Consider the following 20,080-nt stretch of genomic DNA (forward strand, 5'->3'; position numbering starts at 1 on the left):
GCCCAGCTGTTTTTAGATCAAAAATACTTTTACTGCAACTATCGATATTTGTCTTGAGTGTGTTTGTAGTAAGTGCAGCAAGCAGTTGCTTAAAATGTCACGATATTCAGATTCCCGAATTAATATTATAGATCAAAGTACATATCAAATTCTAAAAAGGGATAATAGGAACTCAACGCCAAAGGTACTACGCAGTGCCAAGTACAAAAATAAGCACAAAAGGGAGCAACAGTGCACTCTTTTGGACTTCCTCGTTGTGCCCCGCCAAAAACAGAAACAAATAAACAAACAGAGACGCCCAAACATCATAGCAAGAAAGTGCGTGGCGCTTCAAACCAAGCGCAAGGGAAAGTCGCGATTGCATCCTAAACGACGTGTAGCGCGCCTGAAGCGCATTATCAGAAAGTATCGAACCTGGAAGCAGCATAGGGACGAGGACAAAAACGATGTGGAACCACTGCAGCAGGCATTCGAACCATTGTCTGTTGGTCATGAATCCACAAGCGAAAATACCCTGCAGGCTCCGCTGTCCGTTAAGCTCCAGAAGTTGACCTTAGGCGAGACGGAGAAGCGGAGTACGGTGGAAGTGGAAAGCTGTCTTTCAGCTCCAATGCCATTAATGGAAATTCAGCGCCTAACCTTGAACAACGTGGAACCAAACACATTAGAAGTAATCACAAATTTAAAGTGTTTGTCTCTAAATGATGCCGTGTCAGGCCAACCAGCACCGTCAACTCATCAAATACATTCCCGGCGATTTAGAAGGTGCGCATCTATAAAGTTATCTTGTTCCCTATGCTCATCAAATATCTGATACACAGCTATTGTGATAATTGTACGACGCCCCGCCTCAAAGATTTGACGACTCAATTGCTTAATGACTTGGAACGCTTCCAGAAGCGTGCCTACGCCCACAATGAGATTAAAGCGCGTGCACATCCGCGACTTGTGGTGGGTTTTCGGGAGTCATTGTCCAGGCTGCGCATAAACAAAGTTAAACTGCTTATCCTGGCTCCTGACTGTGAAATGTGTCCTGCGCCAGGTAAACGTCATTTACTGCACCAAAAATTCTAATCCTATTTTACATTTCCCCATGTTTAGGCGGTCTGGACGACACGATCGACGAGCTGAAGTTAGTCTGCCAGCAACAAAGGGTGCCGTATTGCTTCTCGCTAATGCGCCGGGAATTGGCCTATGCGCTACGCAAGCGTGCACAAATCTCGTGTGTGGCCGTTTTGGACTATGATGGTGCCAATGAAACGTATAAGCAACTGCTGCAGGAGCTGGATGTGGCGAGCTATCAGTATAAATGCTTGACTGCAACGTGATCTTTAATGCTTCAAGGATTCAAATATTTAAGTGCCAAAAGGGGTGCCTACAGATATGTAAATAAACTAAGTCAAGCCAAATGTATGCATAAATGAGATTCAATAATTTGAGGGTGTCATCATTGTGGTGGTCACCAGATCGTAAAGTGTCGAGCTCTCGTTCCCAAATTCGGTGGCAGCGCCCACTAATCCCGCCGTGTCATTGAAACTATTAAAGGATTGTATAGCTTCCTTAGCCTGCTGTGCCGCCAAGTTAAATTGTATGAGTATAATAAGGTAGCTAGTAATACCACCGCTGACACCATACAACGTTTCCATGTCCAGCGTGAAGAAGCCGCAGGCTGAGAAGTCCACCGAATGATTAAGCAACTTCAGCGACAAGTGATTCACAATCTCGTAGAGTAAATTGTCATCAGCCACGACGCCGCACTTATGTAAACTAATACCAGTGCGCTTGGAGGCCAACGAGGTTTTCCAGCTTAAATAAATCAGATAAATGCACTTGCCAGATGTGTAGACCAGGACGATAACCGTGATAAAGGGATTTTTTGCAGAGCGAAACAACGAAGGTATCGATTGCGCCCGTGTGGCACAGTATAGAAAATACAGCTGAGCCGTAAATATCAAGAAACCATAGGCCATAAGCGAAAGAATCGGATAGCTCCATAGCCCATTCATTGCCTTGCCTATCTCGCAGATCTCGTCGTGCACTTGGCACAGATTGTTCAGCTTCTCCTCGACTTTAGTCGCATTGCTTAATTCGCTTTCATGCGCCATGTTCATCATTGGATTTGGATTGGGCTGGTGCGGCTTGCGAGGCGTTTGAATCGATTCCCCAAAAGAGTTTAGCGAGTGGGCAACTAATTACATCAAATATTATTGAGATTATAGGACAAACTTAAACGTATACTTACTTGGTGCGACCTTGTTTTTGTTCTTGCTACCTGATCCTCTCAGTGATCCCATATCAATACCACCCAGCTCCTTGTACAAATACTCCAGATTACTGTCATATTGTGGAGGCTGCGTTTCAGAACTGTCTGCCGTACGAAGCTCAGCGGCATCGTTACCATCATCTGCAGTTAACCAAGACTGAAACTTTTCGTGCTCGGCCACAAGATCCTCCAACGTGGCATTTATGGCCTCAAAGCGTTCTTTGAGCGCATATAGCGAAACTGCAAACCAAATCTTATCCAGAGTATTGATGAAAGTAGGAATTGCCGAGACCATCCATAGAAGTGACAACCACTGCGTATAATCCACCAGCTCTATGTATGTGGTCAGCAAAATGAAAAGCTCGAAAATAATCGTCATAAGTAGCATTATACGAATGCGTTTTGCTATACAGCTGTTGTCGATCAGGCACTGTTCACGGTATAGCCGTTCATCCACTACGCGAATGCGTTCGTAGAGTTCCCCTAGTCGTCTTTGATTAAAGAGCGCCGTGACCTGATCCGTGGCCATCATAATAAGGCCAATGTAGGTCAAAAATAAGCCAATAACAAATGTCAAGGTACCTGAAACAAAGGTCCCATTAGCAATAGAAAGCCAACAGTAATTGAATAGATAAATATCTAAGTAGAGCACACATAAAACTCACTCTGTGTTGCCTTGAGTGTGCGATCCTCTTCGCTAAACGAATAAATCAACAAATTATAGAGCACCACATACAAGACCAACATGCCGAGCATATAGATCATGCCATTGCGCGACTTTTCCAGAACATTTTTATGACGAAACTTGGTCAGGTCCTGCGGCAAAACACCTACCACCTTTGATAGGAAAAACAGCTGCTGGAATTGCAGCAACAATGGCTGCACCATTGGTGTCACCTGGGACATGCTGTACGTCGGCCAGAACAAACTCAAATGGTATATAATAAGCCAGCCAAGCATTTGGAGCTGGTTACCACTTTAACTAATTAAATTGGTTTGTTTGCTGATTAAATTGTTTTCCTAATCGATATAATCAACGCAAGCAATCTGAATACGTGTGTAAATGGTTGTACAATCCTTTCGCTTAATGGCTGAGTTTATATTAAGGGTGAATATAAGTTTATTAAATCATCTTCAATTGTGTATGTATGTATCTGTACACAACAAATTTTAAAATGCAAACCCGAAATAAATATTACACATGTGCACATAAAAAGTACCTTTCCGAGGTATGAGCTATATATAAGTATTTTACAATAGTGTATGGCAATACGATTTGTTTGTGTAGTCGATTGAATGAATTGAATTTTATTAGATGGTATTTAGGTCGGGATTTGCATGGTTTTCATGTGTACCAAATGTTGTAATTTTTGTACATTCCTTGTTTTAAGTGTGAGTTTTAATATAAAGCCAAAATATTAACACGGCTGTTCTTTTGAAATTTAAAATAGTGCCCAACATAATTAATTTGTATTGAGAGAAGGACGTCCTCCTTATTGCTTACGCTTGCGACGATCATTCTGTTTTTGCTCCTCCTGAAAGTTAGACGAAATATTACAAAATGTTAATGGCTGTTTCCAAGGTTATAAATATAGTTTCACAAATAGCGAACTTAATATGAGCATATCGTTTTCAATAAATTTTTCGTAAACCTGGAAATGAATATACTTCCAACAAAAAAACAAGAAGAGAAAGTCCCGTCTCGGAAGAGTATAGTTTAATAATGATTGTTGTCTAATTGAAGACTTTTGTGAAAGTATACTTATTGCCTTGTATATACGAAAAATAGGTATACGTTTAAAACGGCATACCGTTACGATTAAATGTTCATTAAAGATATTGATTGCTATAAGTGGTCAGTTCAAGGTTATTCATTGTTTGCTTGATTTGCGAACTATCATACCATAAAGCTCTTGAGCTGTAAGATAGGGCACAACATTGAGCACAAATCAAGAATACTAGCGCAGCCACAACTGATTACAACTAAATTGGGTTTTATGAACACACCTTTTGGGTCAAAATAATCAACAAACGGCGGAACATGCTCAAAACATCAAAGAAAAGGTCTAATGCATGTTGGACCACATCGCGGTTGCCCATGCGACACTTATCCACAATATTTTGGGTGTCGTACACTATGAAGGCGGCCATAACAAAGACGCCAACGTACAATTGAGTCTAAAAGCAGAAAGGGTTAGCTAGAGAATAATTGTTATGCTTGTGGTTACTTACAATTTGGACAAAGTACGATTTAAAGATCATGTTGAAGAGACTGAGCAAAGCCATGCAGTTTATAACGCTAACCAACATGCCGCCCAGATACAAATACTTGCCCTGTTCGGCAAGCAAAGCGGCGAGCGACAATGAACCAAAGGTGACAAAGGTCCCGGTGAGTGCAGTTAGTATAATTGCCGGATTGATGCTGCATATGTAGTCCAATAGGGGACCCAGTGTTTGTCCCGAACAAAAGCCAAAGGCATATAGCATTCCCAAGCGTGTGTAATAGTTCTTGCCATCGTCCTTATAAAAGTGCAGACCCAGGACCAGTACCAGTGAAGCAATAGCCGCTAGTATACCCAAATCAATAGTTCCACGCATCTGAAGTAAGGCTCCTATTGCCGAAGCAGCGGTGGTGCTAGCCAGCACCATATACACCTTGGAGAGGTGCTGACGGATGAAGGGTTCACTGCAAAGGTATAAGGAAGTGGTATTAGTCAACTTTGTGCGTGTACGTGTACATTGTTTTCAAGGACTATTGATTTAGTGCGACCTGTTGATGTGGTCTAATACCAAAACAACACGTCATCCTAACCGTGACGCAAGGCGAGCGCCAATTACGCTAGCCAGGTAGCTTTTATTAATTAAAGCATTCTACACGGACTTTTGTACCGGGCAATCGCAATTGGTTCGCCTGCACCCGTGACCCAAAGTTTATATGAATACTCACTAGCGCTCGCCGATGCCGTTCATAAAACGTTGGAAACGGTCGTGAATAAACTGTGCTGTATCCGCCATTCTGTATCCTTGCTTTCCACTTGACGACTAGCTTTTATACTTTTTCTATTTAATCGAACGGAGGAGTTATAAATGTGAACTGAAACTGTGCAGGCTTGATAATCAGATTGACTGATTTTTACGTCGTATACTACGTTGATCTTTTCGTTTCTGTATTTCACTTGTCTTTATGTATATTGCACTTTAGTGTTGACTAACGTCACATCGAGCGAAGCTTCCAGATGATAGGGTAACCATTTCTTATGCAGAAAAACTTATGGGCACTCTTTATTAAAACAACATTGCCATACTTATCGGCGCGATTTTTTCAAAAAACCAATCAAGAAAATGAAATTCTAACAATCCGATTTAGAGGATCATTATTGTTGCTATAGTTGCAAAATAACCGAACGAATCGCTTAATTTGTTTAGAGAAAAATATATTTATGAAAGCTTTTCTTACCGATTTTAACTAATAACGAAACCCATTTACTTAATTATGGATGTAAATTTTATTTCGGGTCATTTGCTTTAGAAAGCTTGTTCTAACAGCAGTTCAATCGAATAAGAATTGTGCGTATATTTTTTAAATAAAAATCGAAAACATAAATTAAAGTAATGACGATTTGTTTTAAATATGAGTGACATAAATATGATTTGAAATCTTATTTGTTTAAAGAAAATAAGACGCGCACTTAAAAACTATATATATGTATATATACATATGTAAAACATTACCTGTTTTTTGCATGATTTACAATAAATATGTATATTCAAATACTCTCAAAATCACAGTTTAAATTTGTACAAGACAGATTTTGTTTGTTTATAAGTAGTAGCCGGCCGTTTTGGTCGTAATACTTCGTGTTAGATCAGACCTAGGAAAGTTACAGGTACTAGTAGTTGTCGAAAACTATAATTTACACAAATATCATATGGATTAGTGTTGCAGGTTTTAAGTTAAATATCATTTACAAATGTTTGTGTACATTGTACAAATAAAAATAAAGGTAAAATAATAAAAATAAAAACGAAGATGTTACATAGCAACTACATTATTGCTTGATCGCGTTTAAAAATTCTACAATAAATGCTGTTAAGACCTCGATTATTTTATGATTAGAGATATTTAGTCTAATTATCATCACGCAAGAACTCATTCATACCACTTATTTACATAATATTGATTAATATTGTCAATCTAGCTCTATTCTACTTATCCATATAATAAGGGCAGTCAACATTTAAAGTTATGATCACTCGCAGCCACGCGCACAATAAGCTCGCTTAAATGTACACAAATAAAGTCAATTTTAAAAAAATGCTTGAAACAAGATTTACAAAAAAAGAATATCATTGAATACAATTGCGCTTATTACGATTCATGGCCTCATTTGGCAAAAACTTTGCAACTTGCAAAAAGATGCATGTGTTAATATAACAATATTATTAAGAATAAATGCGTTGTAGTTGTACAATTTAAATATATGTATATCAATTCGTAAACTATGTTTTTGTTTTTATAGGGTACAAGAAGACACACAACGCAAGACAGTTTAAGTATTTTTTTTTTGAACATTTTTTTAGTTTTCATATATATATATGTTTTATTAAATAAACCGAAATATTAAAGTACAATAATATTGAAATTCTGCGGTGTAGACGACGGTGATGTTGATTGAAGTTCATTCTATCTGTAGCTGCTGTCCAACCGCGTCTTCTTCCGCGATGACGGCCTCAATGGGGGATGTGTGCAGATGCAGTATTATTCCGTTAGAGTGTAGATTTGTGTGGGCGTGGCAGTCCGTCGTTCAATTGTGTATTGTTGTTGTAGAGGCTTGTCAACATTTCGGCTTACTTTAGTACGTCTAGGAGAAACTATTGTATGCCATATTCATATCCTACGTATTGGTAATGTTAGATACAAATCAAAATTTCATAATCTTGTTTCTGGCCTTCAGCTTGCTGCATCATTATTATGTGTTAATAAGAGTGTCTAGGAGGTGTATGTGTTTGGGTGTGTATTTCTTGTTATTAATTATGCTTTCGCTTGTATAGCGGTCAATGCCTGGATCGATGCTCTTCACGCCTGTCCCGATCACGTTCACGCTCTCGCTCACGGTCACGATCTCGGTCACGACGCTCACGATCCGAAGAGCGATAACGTTCGCGTTCCTCGTAATAGCGTTTAGATGACGGCGCCTCGGCGGCTTCTGCAACAACCGGCTCAGGAGATTTACGTGGACGTGCGGAGCGGCTGCTGCTACATCACAGAGTGAAAATTCTTATTAGTAAAGGTTGGCTATTTAGTTAAGAATTTGTGACTACCTGTCATCCCTGTAGTGGTCTTGTGCCTGACGTTCGCGTTCACGACTGCGCGAACGCTCTCGATAGCTACTTGGGGTATATAAAAATTATGGATTAATCAAGATTATTCCAACAATAGTACGCACTATTAAATTCTTACCCTCCATCACGCTCACGCTCGCGATCACGATCACGCTCTCTCTCACGAGAACGCTCTCTATAGCGTGAAGTTGATCGCTCACGACGCTGCCTACTGCGATGAGAACGATCTCGTGAACGCGAACGCTCGCGACGATTGTAGCTCTTGGCCTCGATGCCGTGCAGCGTATCCTGCAGTGAGCTGATCAAAATCTTACAGCGCTCATCATGGGCCACTTTGGATTGCTTGATAAGGGAAATAGCCGTAACCAGCGTCTCGATGGCGCTTGAATACTCGCCAGCTGCAGCATCCGAAACAGCTCTGTGGTAGTGGCAATTATACAATTAGTAAATTAATCTGATTTAGGGAATGTGTGAGCTCACCTGGCAATTGCCGAGCTGCTAACCGTGCGATTTCTGCTCATGACTTCCTCGAACTCAACCTCCGTTAACTGCGGTCCCATTTGGGGGTCGGGGAAAGCTCCTGGCGGCTTGCCTTGTGGGGGTCCTGGCCAAGGATTGCGTGGTCCACCCTGCTGTGCAAAATGAGGCGGCGGTCCGTGCTGAGGCGGCATGTTCATGCCCGGCTGTGGTCCCGGCTGACCATGTGGTGGCCCACCCATTCCTGGATGCGGCGGTGGGCCGCCCGGTTGATTAAAGAATGCTGGATTTACGTGCGGAGCAGGAGCGCCATGTGGTCCACCTGAACCAGGCGGTGGACCAGGACCCATTTGCGGACGTGGTGGGCCCTGCATATGAGGTGGACCCTGCGGGGGACCTTGCGGCGGAAAGCCGCCATGCATAGGCGGACGACGCCAGTCAGGACCCGGCCCCGGACCACGCACTGGCATGCCCATTGGACCCTGGAACTGCAAAAACAAAGCACGAAACAAAGAGTTTAGTGACTGACTTGAATGGTATCGAAGGGTTAGAAAATCAACTAGGCCAGTTGCAGGTGTGTGGCAGCCTCATCATGGATGTGCATGAGATTTGTGTCTGTGGATATGTATGTATTGTGGCTGTTGCAGTTACAAACATGTGCAGTTATTTAAATGTTCTGAATACAATTGATGAGACATTCTAATGTCCTTCACTAAGTTAACTTAACTTGGGTTAGTTTGGTTTCATTTTTCTACTATAGTATAATTAGATATTTTTAAAATATTTTAAAATATAGGATTTCTTTGATTTTTTTTTTTGTTAGGAATTTGTTACCATTGGTGGTCGTTGGAGTGGTCCATTTGGTGGACCCGGTCGGGGCCCACCGGGACGTTGACCTGGCCATTGACCTTGCGCCGGCGGATACCTGGGAGGCGGTTGTTGGTTGCCCATCGGGCCGCCTTGTTGATGCATTGGCGGCTAATAATTTACGTATTTTATTATTGTAGATGTTGTTGTTGTTGTTGTGGGTAGAAGTGTGCGTAAGCGTTGTCATAAAACACATGGAATGGAATATAAATATAAAGCGTAATACATAAACATTTTTATATATATATAGTACATAGATATTAAGTACATATAGATCGCAAACAAATGCAGCACAATTACAAAATCATAAATATTGCCTTAATATAGATACCATTAGATTTACTCAAAGTATTTCAAAATCTCAACAAATTGCAATTAAAGCTTGCATTAAATTACATGTAAAACAACTGGTAATGTATAGGCTTATGGATAAAGGATTGATACAAATATAAAATGTCTTAAAACTCAAAAAATTCTATAAAAATTGCTCTGAAATTATTTTATTTAAACCAAAACAAGTATTGTACTTAAAATCATAAACAACAATAGCCTTACAGTCGAATCTTTGCATGTCTAGTTACTCTTAAGTTATCACAGTTATAAACAAAATCAAATTGATGTTCAAAGGTGTAAAGAATGTTTCACCTTGGGGTTAGTCAAGTTTCAGAAATTTACTGAGATTTTTTTTCGACTATAAACATGTTTTAAAAATACATTTTAATAAATATTTAATATATAGGTCCTGCTTGGACTTATATTACTTTCTTGTATCATTTTATAAGGAACATGGTATGATTTTAATGATTACTTCAAAAAAATTCCACTTATCTATGTTATATTTAGTTTAGCAATCTTTAATGAAGTATATACGCGATCAAATATTCGACTTTTGTGATATTAAATTTTGCATTCAGAACAATTTCAATGAGTAAAAGTTAAAAAAATATATGTTAATGGCGTTGTTAATACCGGCTGACGAGCCAAACATTCCCAAACAAACTCAAGAACTTTATGATATGCTCACTTGCTAACGGGCAATTGCAAAACAAAGCTACGACTTAAGGCCAAAAAAAGTGAAATGGGGGAAAAACAAATATAAAAATGAGAAACTCACCTGCATGCGTGGAGGTCCAGAGTTTGGTCCAACCTGCGGCACTTGCGACATATGAGGCCGGTATTGACCCGGTGGCATGTTGGGATTCATGCGTGGCGCATGGCCAGGCGGTACACCTTGAGGCACTCCCGGATGTGGCGGCATGGGTCCGCCCATATTGGGTGGTGCAGGGCCACGTGGTGGGCCATTTTGCTGCGGTGGCGGCACCGGACGTGTTTTTTGAAGGCTCTCGAATTGCGTAAGGGCCTGCTTGCTTGGATAGGTGACTACTACGGTCTGGCCGTGCATCTCTTTTTTGGGCAATTGATCGAGTACAGTGCGCAGGCTAGGTTCCGAACCGAGAGAAATAACGCTGAAACCCTTCGACTGCCCATTTGCGCGATTCTCAAAAAATTTCACCTCCTGTAAATCGTTGACACCAATCTCGCGTAAGGCATTGGAGATGTCCTGATCGGTGGTCCACCAGGTCAGGTTACCCACATATAGTTGATAGCGACGGTTCATTGTTGGAGTTTGGCTACCACTGCCCTGATGGTAAACTCCATTTGGACCGACACTAGAAGAACCATCGATGGATCCGGGTCCGGAAGCATTATCGCCCGTAGGGGTGCCACCACCGCCGCCGCCGCCCGCAGCTGCTGGCTCGGTGGGGCCGCCGATGTCATCGTATAAATCAACGCCGTCGCCACCAAATTCATCCTAATGCAAAATGTGAGTATGTTGAATACATCAATATAGATGTATGTATGTTCGTAAATACATATATATATTTGTGAAAATATCAACAATGTTATTTAATATACCCTCTTCATAAATACATATAAATGCGCGCACACAAGCACACACACATTTGCATATGCAAAGCGTGGTGATGCTTACTAACCTGAGCTTGTCCGGCAAAATCCTTGTCCAGATCTTCGGCATACAAGTCCAGCACCACGCCGTCTGCCATGGTTGCGTGAGTGTTAACTGGACAAAAATTGATTTTAAACGCACGCGACCAACTTATTAAGCGGTGCCGTGCACACTTTTTCCACTTTCACACACACACACACAATCAAAAGCCGCTCGTACAGTTGAACAAGCAGCCACCGGCGTGCGGCCTACGTACAAATGCAAGTAAAGCCCGTAGTTGACAAGTAACTATTTATTTTGTTGTTACGAATATGCGATATTCACATATATTATATTTACATTATAAACAACACAGCTTTTTCGACTATTGTTGCGAAAAATTTTCTGCAGCTACAGCTAAAATGGCGGAGATGTTCAGAGTGACCGTTCATGAAAATTCCGAAAAATGCCAAAGAAATTCATATTTAGCACATTTGGATATTATACAGCACTATAGTGTCGTACAGTCAGTATTAACACGACAGTTTTTTTCAAAACGCTTAACGGCTATTTGAAACAACCACAAATGAGGAACATCCGCAACAAATTTGGTTCAAAGGCATTTTTTTTATGATTATAAATATTTGGTATTAATTAAGTAAATGGTTGTTTTAAGGATTGTAAGTCTTCTTGGGCCGGAGATCGCAATATGTTATTCCTGGTCCTATGCATGCAGCAAAACCCATTAGATGAGGCAATGTGCTTTGTTCGTAAACGCCGCTGAACAAATGCGCCCAAGGACCTAAAAAAACAGTTATGTTAATGAACTAAGATTTGTATAAGGCTTCTCTATTACCATTAGCATATACAGCAACGTCACCACCCCCGTGAGTTTCCTCAGCCATGGGTACGCCATGTGGGTACCTTTCGTTCCTATCACCAATGTTCAGCGTGCGGAGATCAACGCGTTCAACTGTGCCATTAAACGATTTGTAGAACCTTTGGTAGTCCGGGCCGTTGGCGTAAGATAAAGTGGCGTACGGCAAATTGTCTACATCGCTTAATTCGGAGTTAAGACCGGTAATGCTGTTGTTTATATCGGGGTAGCCGTTAATGGTCATAGTATGTCCATGATCGGCGCTTACAACAATCAGAGTTTCCCATGGATTGGTCAATTGACGAGCTTTCCTAACAGCATTTGAGAATTGCACGGTTTCGTCAACGGCCTTCTTAGCCTTGGTCTCGTGGTGGGCATGATCGATGCGACCGCCTTCGACAAATAGAAAGTACCCAGCTGGATCCCCCGACAGCACTCCAATTGCAGCTTCAGTCATCTCTTCGAGCGTCGGAGTATCTATGCTATCATCCAAATGATAAGACAGATGTGAGGCATTGAATAGACCCAATAAGAAGTCCGTATCGTAGGGATTGTTGCTTAGCAGATCCTTGCGGTTAAAGACAACCCGTGCATTGCCAGTTTTGCTTTGTTGCCATTCATTTATTAGATTGCGTCCATCCAAACGCTCGCCCACGTTGCCATACACATCTTTCATTGTATTGGGTAGAAATTTCTTGGTGCCTCCACCCAATACAACCCTCAAGCCTTGACCCACTTCATCCAACAGCTGCTGCGCAATGTCAGGGCAGTTGCTGGGATTTTGGCCCAGATCGCGAACATCGTAATCGCTTTCAAAGTCGCGATTCGAGGTGTGTGCATAAACTCCGGCCGGACTGGCGTGGGTAACGCGAGTTGTCGTCACCAGGCCGGCAGACTTACGTCCGCGCAGCGCCCAGGCCGCGATGGAGGAAAGGCGATTTTGGGGCAATTTCGCTCCGGCACAGTCATTATGCTGTACATCGGCTGAGACGCCGATCGTCTGATAATTGGCCTTTACGCCGGACAGATAGGCAGAGGCGGTGCAGGCCGAGTCGGCAACTTGTTTGTTGACGCAGTATGTCTGAAGGAAATAAAGATGGGGAATGAATTACTGATAACTTGCTCTGCAGGCTTTACGGTTACTTTTGATAGTCCCACGTAGTCGAACTTTTCAAATTCCAGACGATTCCGCTCGCCTATAACGCCCTTCTGCTGTCCATCGTATATGCGCCCGGCCGTTACAGTCGGCACGGACATGCCGTCGCCCAGGAAGAAGATTATATTCTTGGCCAAATACTGGTTTGGTAGCGTGGCCAGCTTATCGTAGAGCGTGCGTTGGGCATCGTGGAACCAGAAGTCCTTGCTCTTAAGATCATTCGTAGAGCGAACATTCCATGTGGGATCTGCAAAAGCAGCACATCAAGATGCGAGAAACGAAGTTGAGCGAAAGTTCTAATTTTTTGTTTATTATTTATAATATATATAAATTTATTAAATTTCACATTTGCACATCTGTTTTGATTATCACTCGATTGGGCAAATATTTGTATTTCGTTTGTATTGTTTTTGAATTCTGTTGTCGATCTTGTTGTTCGCACTCTCACTGTTTAGACTTTTAATATATGTGGCACACCGTTAAATGTCACGCACCTGGCCCATAAATGTACTGACAATAGCAGAAAGCAACTTGAATGGAGAGCGTTAACCAGAAAGCACGCATTGTCGCAGCGGCAAAACGAATTTTGATGAACTCTAAATGAATAACTTTCGACTGCGGGCAGCGCCAGTAGACTCCGGCGGTGCTCGAGAACTGATTAAGCGCCGTTGAAGGGAATACGTGCTTATTTATATAAGTTCAGAAGATTGAAAAATTGTATTAATGGAAAAGACGAACGGTAGATTAAAACTCGCTCTGGCTTTAAATACCGGTCTCATTAGGTAACCTTAATGCATCGCTTTCAAATACTTACATACTACATATCAAATAAATATGTATACGCTCCATTTAGATGTGTTTAATTGATCAAGCAGCTTTTGTAAATCGTTGGCTACAACTTCTCCGGTCTACAAACAAATGATTTAAACTTATTTTTAAAAATATATACTAAGTATTTCTAGTTTTTTTTAGGCTAATTAATTTACTGCATATTTACATTTAGATAACTTTACTATCTCTAGGTGGAAAACTTATGGAAATACCATGAAGTAATTCCCCGCACATAGGTTCGATAAAAATAATTTAGACTTGTTAAAATGTAATATATAACTTTTGATTATTAATAACATAGTATAAATCAAGCCTGTTTTCGCTCAGATTAATTGCTATTAGATTGTTAAAATTCCGATTTTAACGAATGGACGTTAAATTTTGGGGGCAGGGAACCCTAATGCCATTTTGAGCAGTATTTTATTAGTTTGGTTTGTTGAACTAAAACGATACTCATGAGGTGATAAAAACTTGTACATTTGAAAATTGAATGTCAGCGCAAAGACCGTAGACAAAATTGGCGAAAGGGTCATACGGCAGCAAGGCGAAACAAGTCAATTTTACCTTTAGCTTATTACGTTCACTCTCGTTACCAATAATACCCTGCACACATAGAAATTAGTTAAGAGGAATATTGACTAAATTTGTTGTGAGTAGCTCAGATTATGATATACGTTTCCCCAAATTATATTTAACTTTTTTTGGGGATTTAACTACTTATCGAGGGGCTGCCCAATGCACTTCAAACGCACTAACCGTTTATACTTTATGCTTGCTTAATTTGTATTCATTTGCATTTGAATTTAATATTTTTTTTTATTTTACGCTATCTAACACTGATATTTGTTGACCGTCGATATATCGATACGACCGTATCAGCTCTAAATATCTTGTGAACGGTCACACTAGTGAATACCCTTTCGATAGTTAAAAATATCGATTTGGTTTGTGCATCGAAATATTTAGCCATCCCTATAAATTCACAAATTTCTTTGCAAAATTTCATGTTATATTTTGAGAAAATTGGTCGTATGAGTAAATTAATATATTTAATTGACATGCGCTAGAGAGCGTTTTGTTTGCAAAGGTTGCTGCATAGAACACAAAGGGCAAACCAGGTGAGCGGTGTGATGACATTTGTATTCGCGATAAGTACAACAAAGACTACTCATGTCCCCTTCGACGAGCAAAAACAGAAAACAACACACATACACACAGACACACAAACTCGCATACAGGTGTATTTCGCTGAAACGCATATAATGATATAAGTTGAAAAGCCCAATGCTGCACAGTTATTATTAATTACAAAAAAATATATTAGGAATTTGCAGCATTGCAACAATAACAACTGGTTCTTGCCAAATTGAAAAATATATCATCAAGGTGTCTGCCTACGAAAGCATGGATTTGCAGCATATGGAGAATGGCCTCAACGGAGGTGGCGTTGCTGGAGGAGGTGGAGGGGGCGGTGGCCTCAGTGAGATTGACTTTCAGCGATTGGCGCAAATAATCGCGACAAGCATACAAAAAGTCCAACAAAATGGTAAGTATTACTTTAGGGCGTGTTCCCATTTCTAACCTATGACTAATCGCTGTGCTCACTCTACTATCGCTGCGCAGTGTCCACTATGCAGCGAATGGTCAATCAGCTGAACACGCCACAGGATTCGCCCGAATTGAAAAAGAAACTGTAAGTGCTCGTGCGAGTCTTGCTTGAGCTATCAAATAGAAAAAGCTAACGTAAATTTGTAAAAACTGATTGAAAAATGTACTCTATACACAGTCATCAGTTAATGACCTATACCAAGCAACTGGTAACCGATACCAACAATCAGTTGAAGGAGGTGGACAAGTGCAAGGAGCGGCACCTGAAGATACAGCGCGATCGTCTGGTGGATGAATTCACAGCGGCATTGACCGCCTTTCAGGTATAATAAATGTCTTTTGCAAAAAGGATAGCAAAAAAATTAGTGATTATTGTATTTAATTTACAGGCTATTCAACGTAAAACAGCTGATATTGAAAGGAGCGCATTGCATCAGGCGCGGGCCCATAACTATAGCATTGCACATCCGCCTGGGTCGACGCGTACCAGCACCAATAGCAGTAGCAATGACAATGGTTCCTTCTTTGAGGACAACTTTTTCAATCGAAAATCAAATCAGCAGCAACAGCAGCAAATGCAAACGCAAATGCAGGAGGACGGGGATCTGCAAGCACTTGAGGAACAGGAGCGCGCCATACGCGAATTGGAAAACAACATAGTCGGCGTCAATGAAATCTACAAGAATCTTGGTGCTATGGTCTACGAACAAGGCTTGACTGTCGATTCAATCGAGTCACAAGTGGAGCAAACAAGCATTTTTGTCTCACAGGGCACTGATAATTTGCGCAAGGCCAGCTCTTACAAGGTAAATAGCAACTGCCTATAGTATGCTATATACATTTTTTACTTAATTGTGTTTATCTATTATAGAACAAAGTGCGAAAGAAGAAGCTGATACTGGTTGCAATACTGACCGCTGTGCTTTTGGCCATCATTTTGATACTGGTGTTTCAGTTCAAGAACTAAAAATTGGGAACGATTAAACTAGAAAGCATCCACAAATTTAAATAAAAACTAGTAAATTGTTGTGAAAAGACAAGTGTTGCCCCATGCAGGTCCCCAATCGGTACTTTAGACGCATTTGTGGCTTTAATACTACAATTTAAATTTAAAAAAAAAAAAAAAAAAATTGGCTAAACACGGGAAAACTTATGGCGAAATTGGCCAACTCAGTTGCATGTATCGAAAAGTATTTAGCACACAGTTAAGCGGCGCTTACACATACACGCATCCATATGTTATACATACTTATTCTCTAACAAGTTATATTATATTTTATATATATGTATAATTATTATTATTAATAATGCACTTTGTATTGTATTATATTGATTGAGTGTGGCGCATTCTCAAATTTGTTAGCAGCATGTTTTAAAACGATTCCAAACTCATTTGCAAGCGCTTTGTAATGTATTTAAGTTTAAGAGGAAGGCATAAAACATATATAAATATACGATGGTACATGATAATACACATGAAATATAAAATTAACGAAAAAGTATGTAAGATCAATGCAGGCCAAAATCCTTTTAACAAAGCATTTCGAGCACTTCATTTCGGGGCACTGCATGAAATGAATGAATCAATGAATGGGCTGGAGTTCAGCACCACATTTTGTTTGGCATTTGTTGGATATTCAAAATGTGCCTCATCATGGCCATGGTCGCGTCATCAACGCCTCGCACAGCCATAACGATCATTAAGATTTGGTTGTGCACTGATGATACGCATGCTTCAGGGGCTTAGCCCCTGGATGGAGCTCGGCTGAACTTACTGGACTGGCCAACTGGGTGTTCAGCACACATTAATGCAACGGCAGACCGGTATCGATGTGTGGTGTGTGTATGTGTGTGTGTGTGTGTCTGTGGATGCCACTTGAGCCGCAGCCGTTGTTGAGGTGTGTCAAGTAAAGGGTTTCCTCGGGCCGGACTCTGGCCTGCATACAAATTGAGTTTAAATTTTTTGCCAATTCACTGACATTGATAGTTCGTTTGGGCATCGTTTGTGTCGTGGTGGTGGCTTCTTATCCACTTGTTGGCATCGAGTGGTTTTCTCGCATGCATTTAAGTGCAGCTCATTTCCTTCTCTATCGCCCTGGGGCAGCCAAATATTGTGCGCTGTCATGCACCTATTTTTAATACTAAGACGTATCTGTGCTCTAACTTAAAGTGGGGCATATTCACATTGCCACAAGGCTTGCAACAGTTAGGGTGCACATATAAAATGTAGTTGGAAATGAAAGCTGCCTTTCTATCTGATTCACAACTATTAAGTTAAGTTTTTAAACAACCTTTTTTTAGCGTACATGTGCTTGCTGAGCAATATTTTCTTTTAAATATGTATTTGAAAATGTAAGCCGCCTTTCTATCTGATTCTCAAGACTTAAATTAAGGTAAAGTTGTTATTTAGCTAACTTTTTGCTTACCAGTTTCCGTTGCATTAATGTGTCATCCGATTCTCAAGACCCAAATTAAGGTAAAATTATTTTTGATTTAACTTTTTGCTTACCAATTTCCGTTGCATTGATGTGTTAGTGTATTACTGGCTCGGCTTGGTGAGAATAGTTATAATTTCTTGTTTATCGTGGGCCTGCCTGGTTGGCTGTCAGTGGCTGTCCAAATACGTCATCGATTTTTTTTTTTTTGGAATTAAATTATTGATTGCTCGACTGGGGGTTACAGTTTATGACACGGCCTAATCACATCGATTATCGGTGCATGTACATGGCACTTGGCATCCATTCATAACTCTCTCTCTCTGCTGCAAAGACAAAATCCAGTCCCGGGGCCACAGGTCACGTTGCGGCTGATTCGAGTGCGTAGGTGTTGGACATTAACAGAACTGTGCACACCTCGCACAGCAGGTAGCACCGTGTGCGAGCTCTATGGCTGGTTTAGTGTTTGCATAGGCTTGTACCCATGATAATATTGACACATTCTGGTGGTCAGTCAGCACACAGAATCTCATTTGCGAAGTCATTTTGTACAAATAAATCCAGCCTCTGCACGGTGCCGTGTCGTTTTCCCAACGCACAAACCGCATGTTTTGACTTTGCCACTGAGGAGTATCTGGAAATGCGCATTGGAAATTCCGTCGTATTTAATTTTTTTGGCCAACTTGCTAAGCGCGGATTGACTTACCAACTTGCCAACTTGCCGGACGTCTATTGGGGTAATGGGTAACAAAACCGCAGGCATAACCTGCAAATAATCCCTGCACATTTCACACGTTGCTTACGTTCGCCTTAGCCGTAGCGCATCCAGTTGCCGAGACGTAAACATCCGGCTGTGGCATTTCCCAAATCAATAAACTTATTATTACGCGTACTTACATACCATATAGATCTCGCATGCCATAGCCCCTCTCTTGGATTTTTATTTGGAAAAAATCTTAATTAAGCATTTGCTTTTGCTACGGTTTTTATGAATGAAACTATGACGAGTTATTCCTCATCCCGAGCCCTGTCCCTACGCCCAGCTCAGTTCCGTCCCCAGCCCCGCCCTCGGCTATTACACCCAATTTAAGTGGAATTACTTGTGGGCTGTAAATCTTTTGAATTTTTATTTAAAACAAAAACCACAAATGAAAATTCGTTTGATTGTGCTACCTGTGTGCGTGTGTGTGTGGGCGGGGAGGGGGGTTGGGCGGCAGGGGGTCGGCTGCTGCTGCTGCACACCTTACGCCCAACACTTTCGACATTTTTATTAATGAAATTCGCAGAAAAAGTGGCCCACTGACGAGCCGAATGAAGTACTCTCACCTAGCCACGTCTCATTTTAATGAACTACTCTGCTGAGTATGCTCCGCCCTGCCCCCGGACCGCGTACATGGGGGATAAATGGGGACTGGGCGTCGGGGCGTTGTACACTTCTAAACAAATTGGGTGTCAAAAAGTGCGCACATTTCAAAAGATTTAACCGTTTTGCAGGCCGCTTCGGCCGGGCCGCACGCTTTGATCTCAGCCGCCGACGCCGTTTATGTGGCTGCCACTGTGGAGCCTGCTGCTGCTGCTCAGCTACTTGACTCTGTGAGGCAGATGAGCGCACAGTGGCTGCAAAATGCATGCAGCGGAGAGCTACAATTTAAGGCACAGAAACTAAAAAAGAATTTATTTTAAATTAGAGCTGAAGCTCTTTTGTTGTAATTAATTATAGTATTATTTATAATATGAATTTATTATAGTTAATCTTAATAACAATAATAAAAAGGCACAGATACAAAGATACATCCGTCTACTAATTATTGGCAGTAGTGGAAAACGAAGATTATTATTGTTATTATTATTTATTTTAAATATATTGTTTAAATAGCAATGACTTCTATAAGCTTCGGCTAAGATAGTTCTTAGTACATCCATACACTAGCCTGGAATTCCAGTCTGGTTTCTCAATGTTATTTTTGCTAAATGTGATTTGGCTGAATCTTAAAGATATATATAATACTTAGACTAAATATTCGTTATTTAATTTACTTTTCAATTAAACCAATTGATCAGAAAAAAATATAGTCATATGCTCACTAATCGAATTTTGTATTAAATTATTATTATTTTTTTGTAATTTTTTTATTATTTTTTATTTTTCTTATTTTATCGAAGAAGGAATCGATCTGTGCCTTTTGATCTCTACCAAGCGAAAAAATAAGGGAAGAATTTATCGTCAATTATTTAATATTTACAATGAAGGATATTTTACAATGAAGGGCAGGGA

At 40.7% G+C, this 20,080-nt stretch overlaps 6 protein-coding genes across 12 annotated transcripts; 2 read left to right on the forward strand and 4 right to left on the reverse strand.

Annotated features, from left to right (window-relative positions):
* The first annotated feature begins 71 nt into the window (after positions 1 to 71).
* Positions 72 to 1,434, forward strand: Sbp2 (SECIS-binding protein 2). The gene is made up of 3 exons (XM_064691471.1): positions 72 to 765; positions 822 to 1,042; positions 1,102 to 1,434. The coding sequence occupies exons 1-3, from the start codon at positions 95 to 97 to the stop codon at positions 1,326 to 1,328; spliced, it is 1,119 nt and encodes a 372-aa protein (XP_064547541.1). The 5' UTR covers positions 72 to 94; the 3' UTR covers positions 1,329 to 1,434.
* Gr66a (Gustatory receptor 66a) lies at positions 1,311 to 3,335 on the reverse strand. Its single transcript, XM_064691470.1, has 3 exons — positions 2,929 to 3,335; positions 2,243 to 2,845; positions 1,311 to 2,188 (listed from the first exon to the last, which is right to left on the reverse strand). The coding sequence occupies exons 1-3, from the start codon at positions 3,221 to 3,223 to the stop codon at positions 1,428 to 1,430; spliced, it is 1,659 nt and encodes a 552-aa protein (XP_064547540.1). The 5' UTR covers positions 3,224 to 3,335; the 3' UTR covers positions 1,311 to 1,427.
* A 203-nt stretch (positions 3,336 to 3,538) lies between these two features.
* BI-1 (Bax Inhibitor-1) lies at positions 3,539 to 5,450 on the reverse strand. 3 transcript variants are annotated; one of them, XR_010437287.1, is made up of 5 exons: positions 5,211 to 5,449; positions 4,496 to 4,949; positions 4,271 to 4,441; positions 4,075 to 4,181; positions 3,539 to 3,798 (listed from the first exon to the last, which is right to left on the reverse strand). XR_010437287.1 is itself a non-coding variant. In XM_064691474.1 (4 exons), the coding sequence occupies exons 1-4, from the start codon at positions 5,276 to 5,278 to the stop codon at positions 3,757 to 3,759; spliced, it is 735 nt and encodes a 244-aa protein (XP_064547544.1). In that variant the 5' UTR covers positions 5,279 to 5,448; the 3' UTR covers positions 3,539 to 3,756. The 3 variants fall into 3 exon arrangements, 2 of the variants coding, with proteins under 2 accessions (XP_064547544.1, XP_064547545.1); XM_064691474.1 differs by lacking the exon at positions 4,075 to 4,181 and having other exon boundaries at positions 5,211 to 5,448; XM_064691475.1 differs by lacking the exon at positions 3,539 to 3,798 and having other exon boundaries at positions 4,074 to 4,181; positions 5,211 to 5,450.
* Positions 5,451 to 6,835: 1,385 nt separating this feature from the next.
* Cpsf6 (cleavage and polyadenylation specificity factor subunit 6) lies at positions 6,836 to 11,304 on the reverse strand. 5 transcript variants are annotated; one of them, XM_064691328.1, is made up of 7 exons: positions 10,948 to 11,304; positions 10,065 to 10,763; positions 8,918 to 9,061; positions 8,087 to 8,571; positions 7,725 to 8,024; positions 7,586 to 7,654; positions 6,836 to 7,517 (listed from the first exon to the last, which is right to left on the reverse strand). In XM_064691328.1, exons 1-7 carry the CDS (start codon positions 11,014 to 11,016, stop codon positions 7,319 to 7,321), a joined length of 1,965 nt encoding a protein of 654 aa, XP_064547398.1. In that variant the 5' UTR covers positions 11,017 to 11,304; the 3' UTR covers positions 6,836 to 7,318. The 5 variants fall into 5 exon arrangements, with proteins under 5 accessions (XP_064547398.1, XP_064547399.1, XP_064547395.1 ...); XM_064691329.1 differs by having other exon boundaries at positions 7,586 to 7,651; positions 10,948 to 11,303; XM_064691325.1 differs by having other exon boundaries at positions 6,836 to 7,520; positions 10,948 to 11,303.
* On the reverse strand, positions 11,185 to 13,596 carry Alp1 (Alkaline phosphatase 1). The gene is made up of 4 exons (XM_064691331.1): positions 13,426 to 13,596; positions 12,919 to 13,178; positions 11,755 to 12,856; positions 11,185 to 11,700 (listed from the first exon to the last, which is right to left on the reverse strand). The coding sequence occupies exons 1-4, from the start codon at positions 13,493 to 13,495 to the stop codon at positions 11,570 to 11,572; spliced, it is 1,563 nt and encodes a 520-aa protein (XP_064547401.1). The 5' UTR covers positions 13,496 to 13,596; the 3' UTR covers positions 11,185 to 11,569.
* Positions 13,597 to 14,724: 1,128 nt separating this feature from the next.
* Syx7 (syntaxin 7) lies at positions 14,725 to 16,858 on the forward strand. The gene is made up of 6 exons (XM_064691433.1): positions 14,725 to 14,880; positions 15,087 to 15,308; positions 15,386 to 15,455; positions 15,549 to 15,693; positions 15,760 to 16,176; positions 16,242 to 16,858. Exons 2-6 carry the CDS (start codon positions 15,167 to 15,169, stop codon positions 16,335 to 16,337), a joined length of 870 nt encoding a protein of 289 aa, XP_064547503.1. The 5' UTR covers positions 14,725 to 14,880; positions 15,087 to 15,166; the 3' UTR covers positions 16,338 to 16,858.
* Positions 16,859 to 20,080: the final 3,222 nt, after the last annotated feature.

The sequence above is a fragment of the Drosophila montana genome, unplaced genomic scaffold (assembly GCF_035044405.1).
Source record: "Drosophila montana isolate Dmon_TW-CO22-7 unplaced genomic scaffold, ASM3504440v1 contig_3438_1, whole genome shotgun sequence".
NCBI lineage: Eukaryota > Metazoa > Arthropoda > Insecta > Diptera > Drosophilidae > Drosophila > Drosophila montana.

Coding starts and splice junctions, on each gene's coding strand:
- Syx7 (XM_064691433.1), top strand. CDS start 15,167: ATGGATTTGCAGCATATGGAGAATGGCCTCAACGGAGGTGGCGTTGCT. Junction 15,456..15,548: donor CCCGAATTGAAAAAGAAACT/GTAAGTGCTCGT, acceptor CTCTATACACAG/TCATCAGTTAATGACCTATA. Junction 15,694..15,759: donor CGGCATTGACCGCCTTTCAG/GTATAATAAATG, acceptor TTTAATTTACAG/GCTATTCAACGTAAAACAGC.
- BI-1 (XM_064691474.1), bottom strand. CDS start 5,278: ATGGCGGATACAGCACAGTTTATTCACGACCGTTTCCAACGTTTTATG. Junction 4,950..5,210: donor AACGGCATCGGCGAGCGCTA/GTGAGTATTCAT, acceptor ATACCTTTGCAG/TGAACCCTTCATCCGTCAGC. Junction 4,442..4,495: donor AATCGTACTTTGTCCAAATT/GTAAGTAACCAC, acceptor TTCTGCTTTTAG/ACTCAATTGTACGTTGGCGT.
- Alp1 (XM_064691331.1), bottom strand. CDS start 13,495: ATGCGTGCTTTCTGGTTAACGCTCTCCATTCAAGTTGCTTTCTGCTAT. Junction 13,179..13,425: donor TCAGTACATTTATGGGCCAG/GTGCGTGACATT, acceptor CTGCTTTTGCAG/ATCCCACATGGAATGTTCGC. Junction 11,701..11,754: donor CGTTGCTGTATATGCTAATG/GTAATAGAGAAG, acceptor CTGTTTTTTTAG/GTCCTTGGGCGCATTTGTTC.
- Cpsf6 (XM_064691325.1), bottom strand. CDS start 11,016: ATGGCAGACGGCGTGGTGCTGGACTTGTATGCCGAAGATCTGGACAAG. Junction 8,572..8,917: donor CACTCCAACGACCACCAATG/GTAACAAATTCC, acceptor TTGTTTTTGCAG/TTCCAGGGTCCAATGGGCAT. Junction 7,655..7,724: donor GAGCGTGAGCGTGATGGAGG/GTAAGAATTTAA, acceptor ATATACCCCAAG/TAGCTATCGAGAGCGTTCGC.
- Gr66a (XM_064691470.1), bottom strand. CDS start 3,223: ATGCTTGGCTGGCTTATTATATACCATTTGAGTTTGTTCTGGCCGACG. Junction 2,846..2,928: donor CACACTCAAGGCAACACAGA/GTGAGTTTTATG, acceptor CCTTTGTTTCAG/GTACCTTGACATTTGTTATT. Junction 2,189..2,242: donor CAAAAACAAGGTCGCACCAA/GTAAGTATACGT, acceptor TGATGTAATTAG/TTGCCCACTCGCTAAACTCT.
- Sbp2 (XM_064691471.1), top strand. CDS start 95: ATGTCACGATATTCAGATTCCCGAATTAATATTATAGATCAAAGTACA. Junction 766..821: donor CATTCCCGGCGATTTAGAAG/GTGCGCATCTAT, acceptor TCTGATACACAG/CTATTGTGATAATTGTACGA. Junction 1,043..1,101: donor TGAAATGTGTCCTGCGCCAG/GTAAACGTCATT, acceptor CCCCATGTTTAG/GCGGTCTGGACGACACGATC.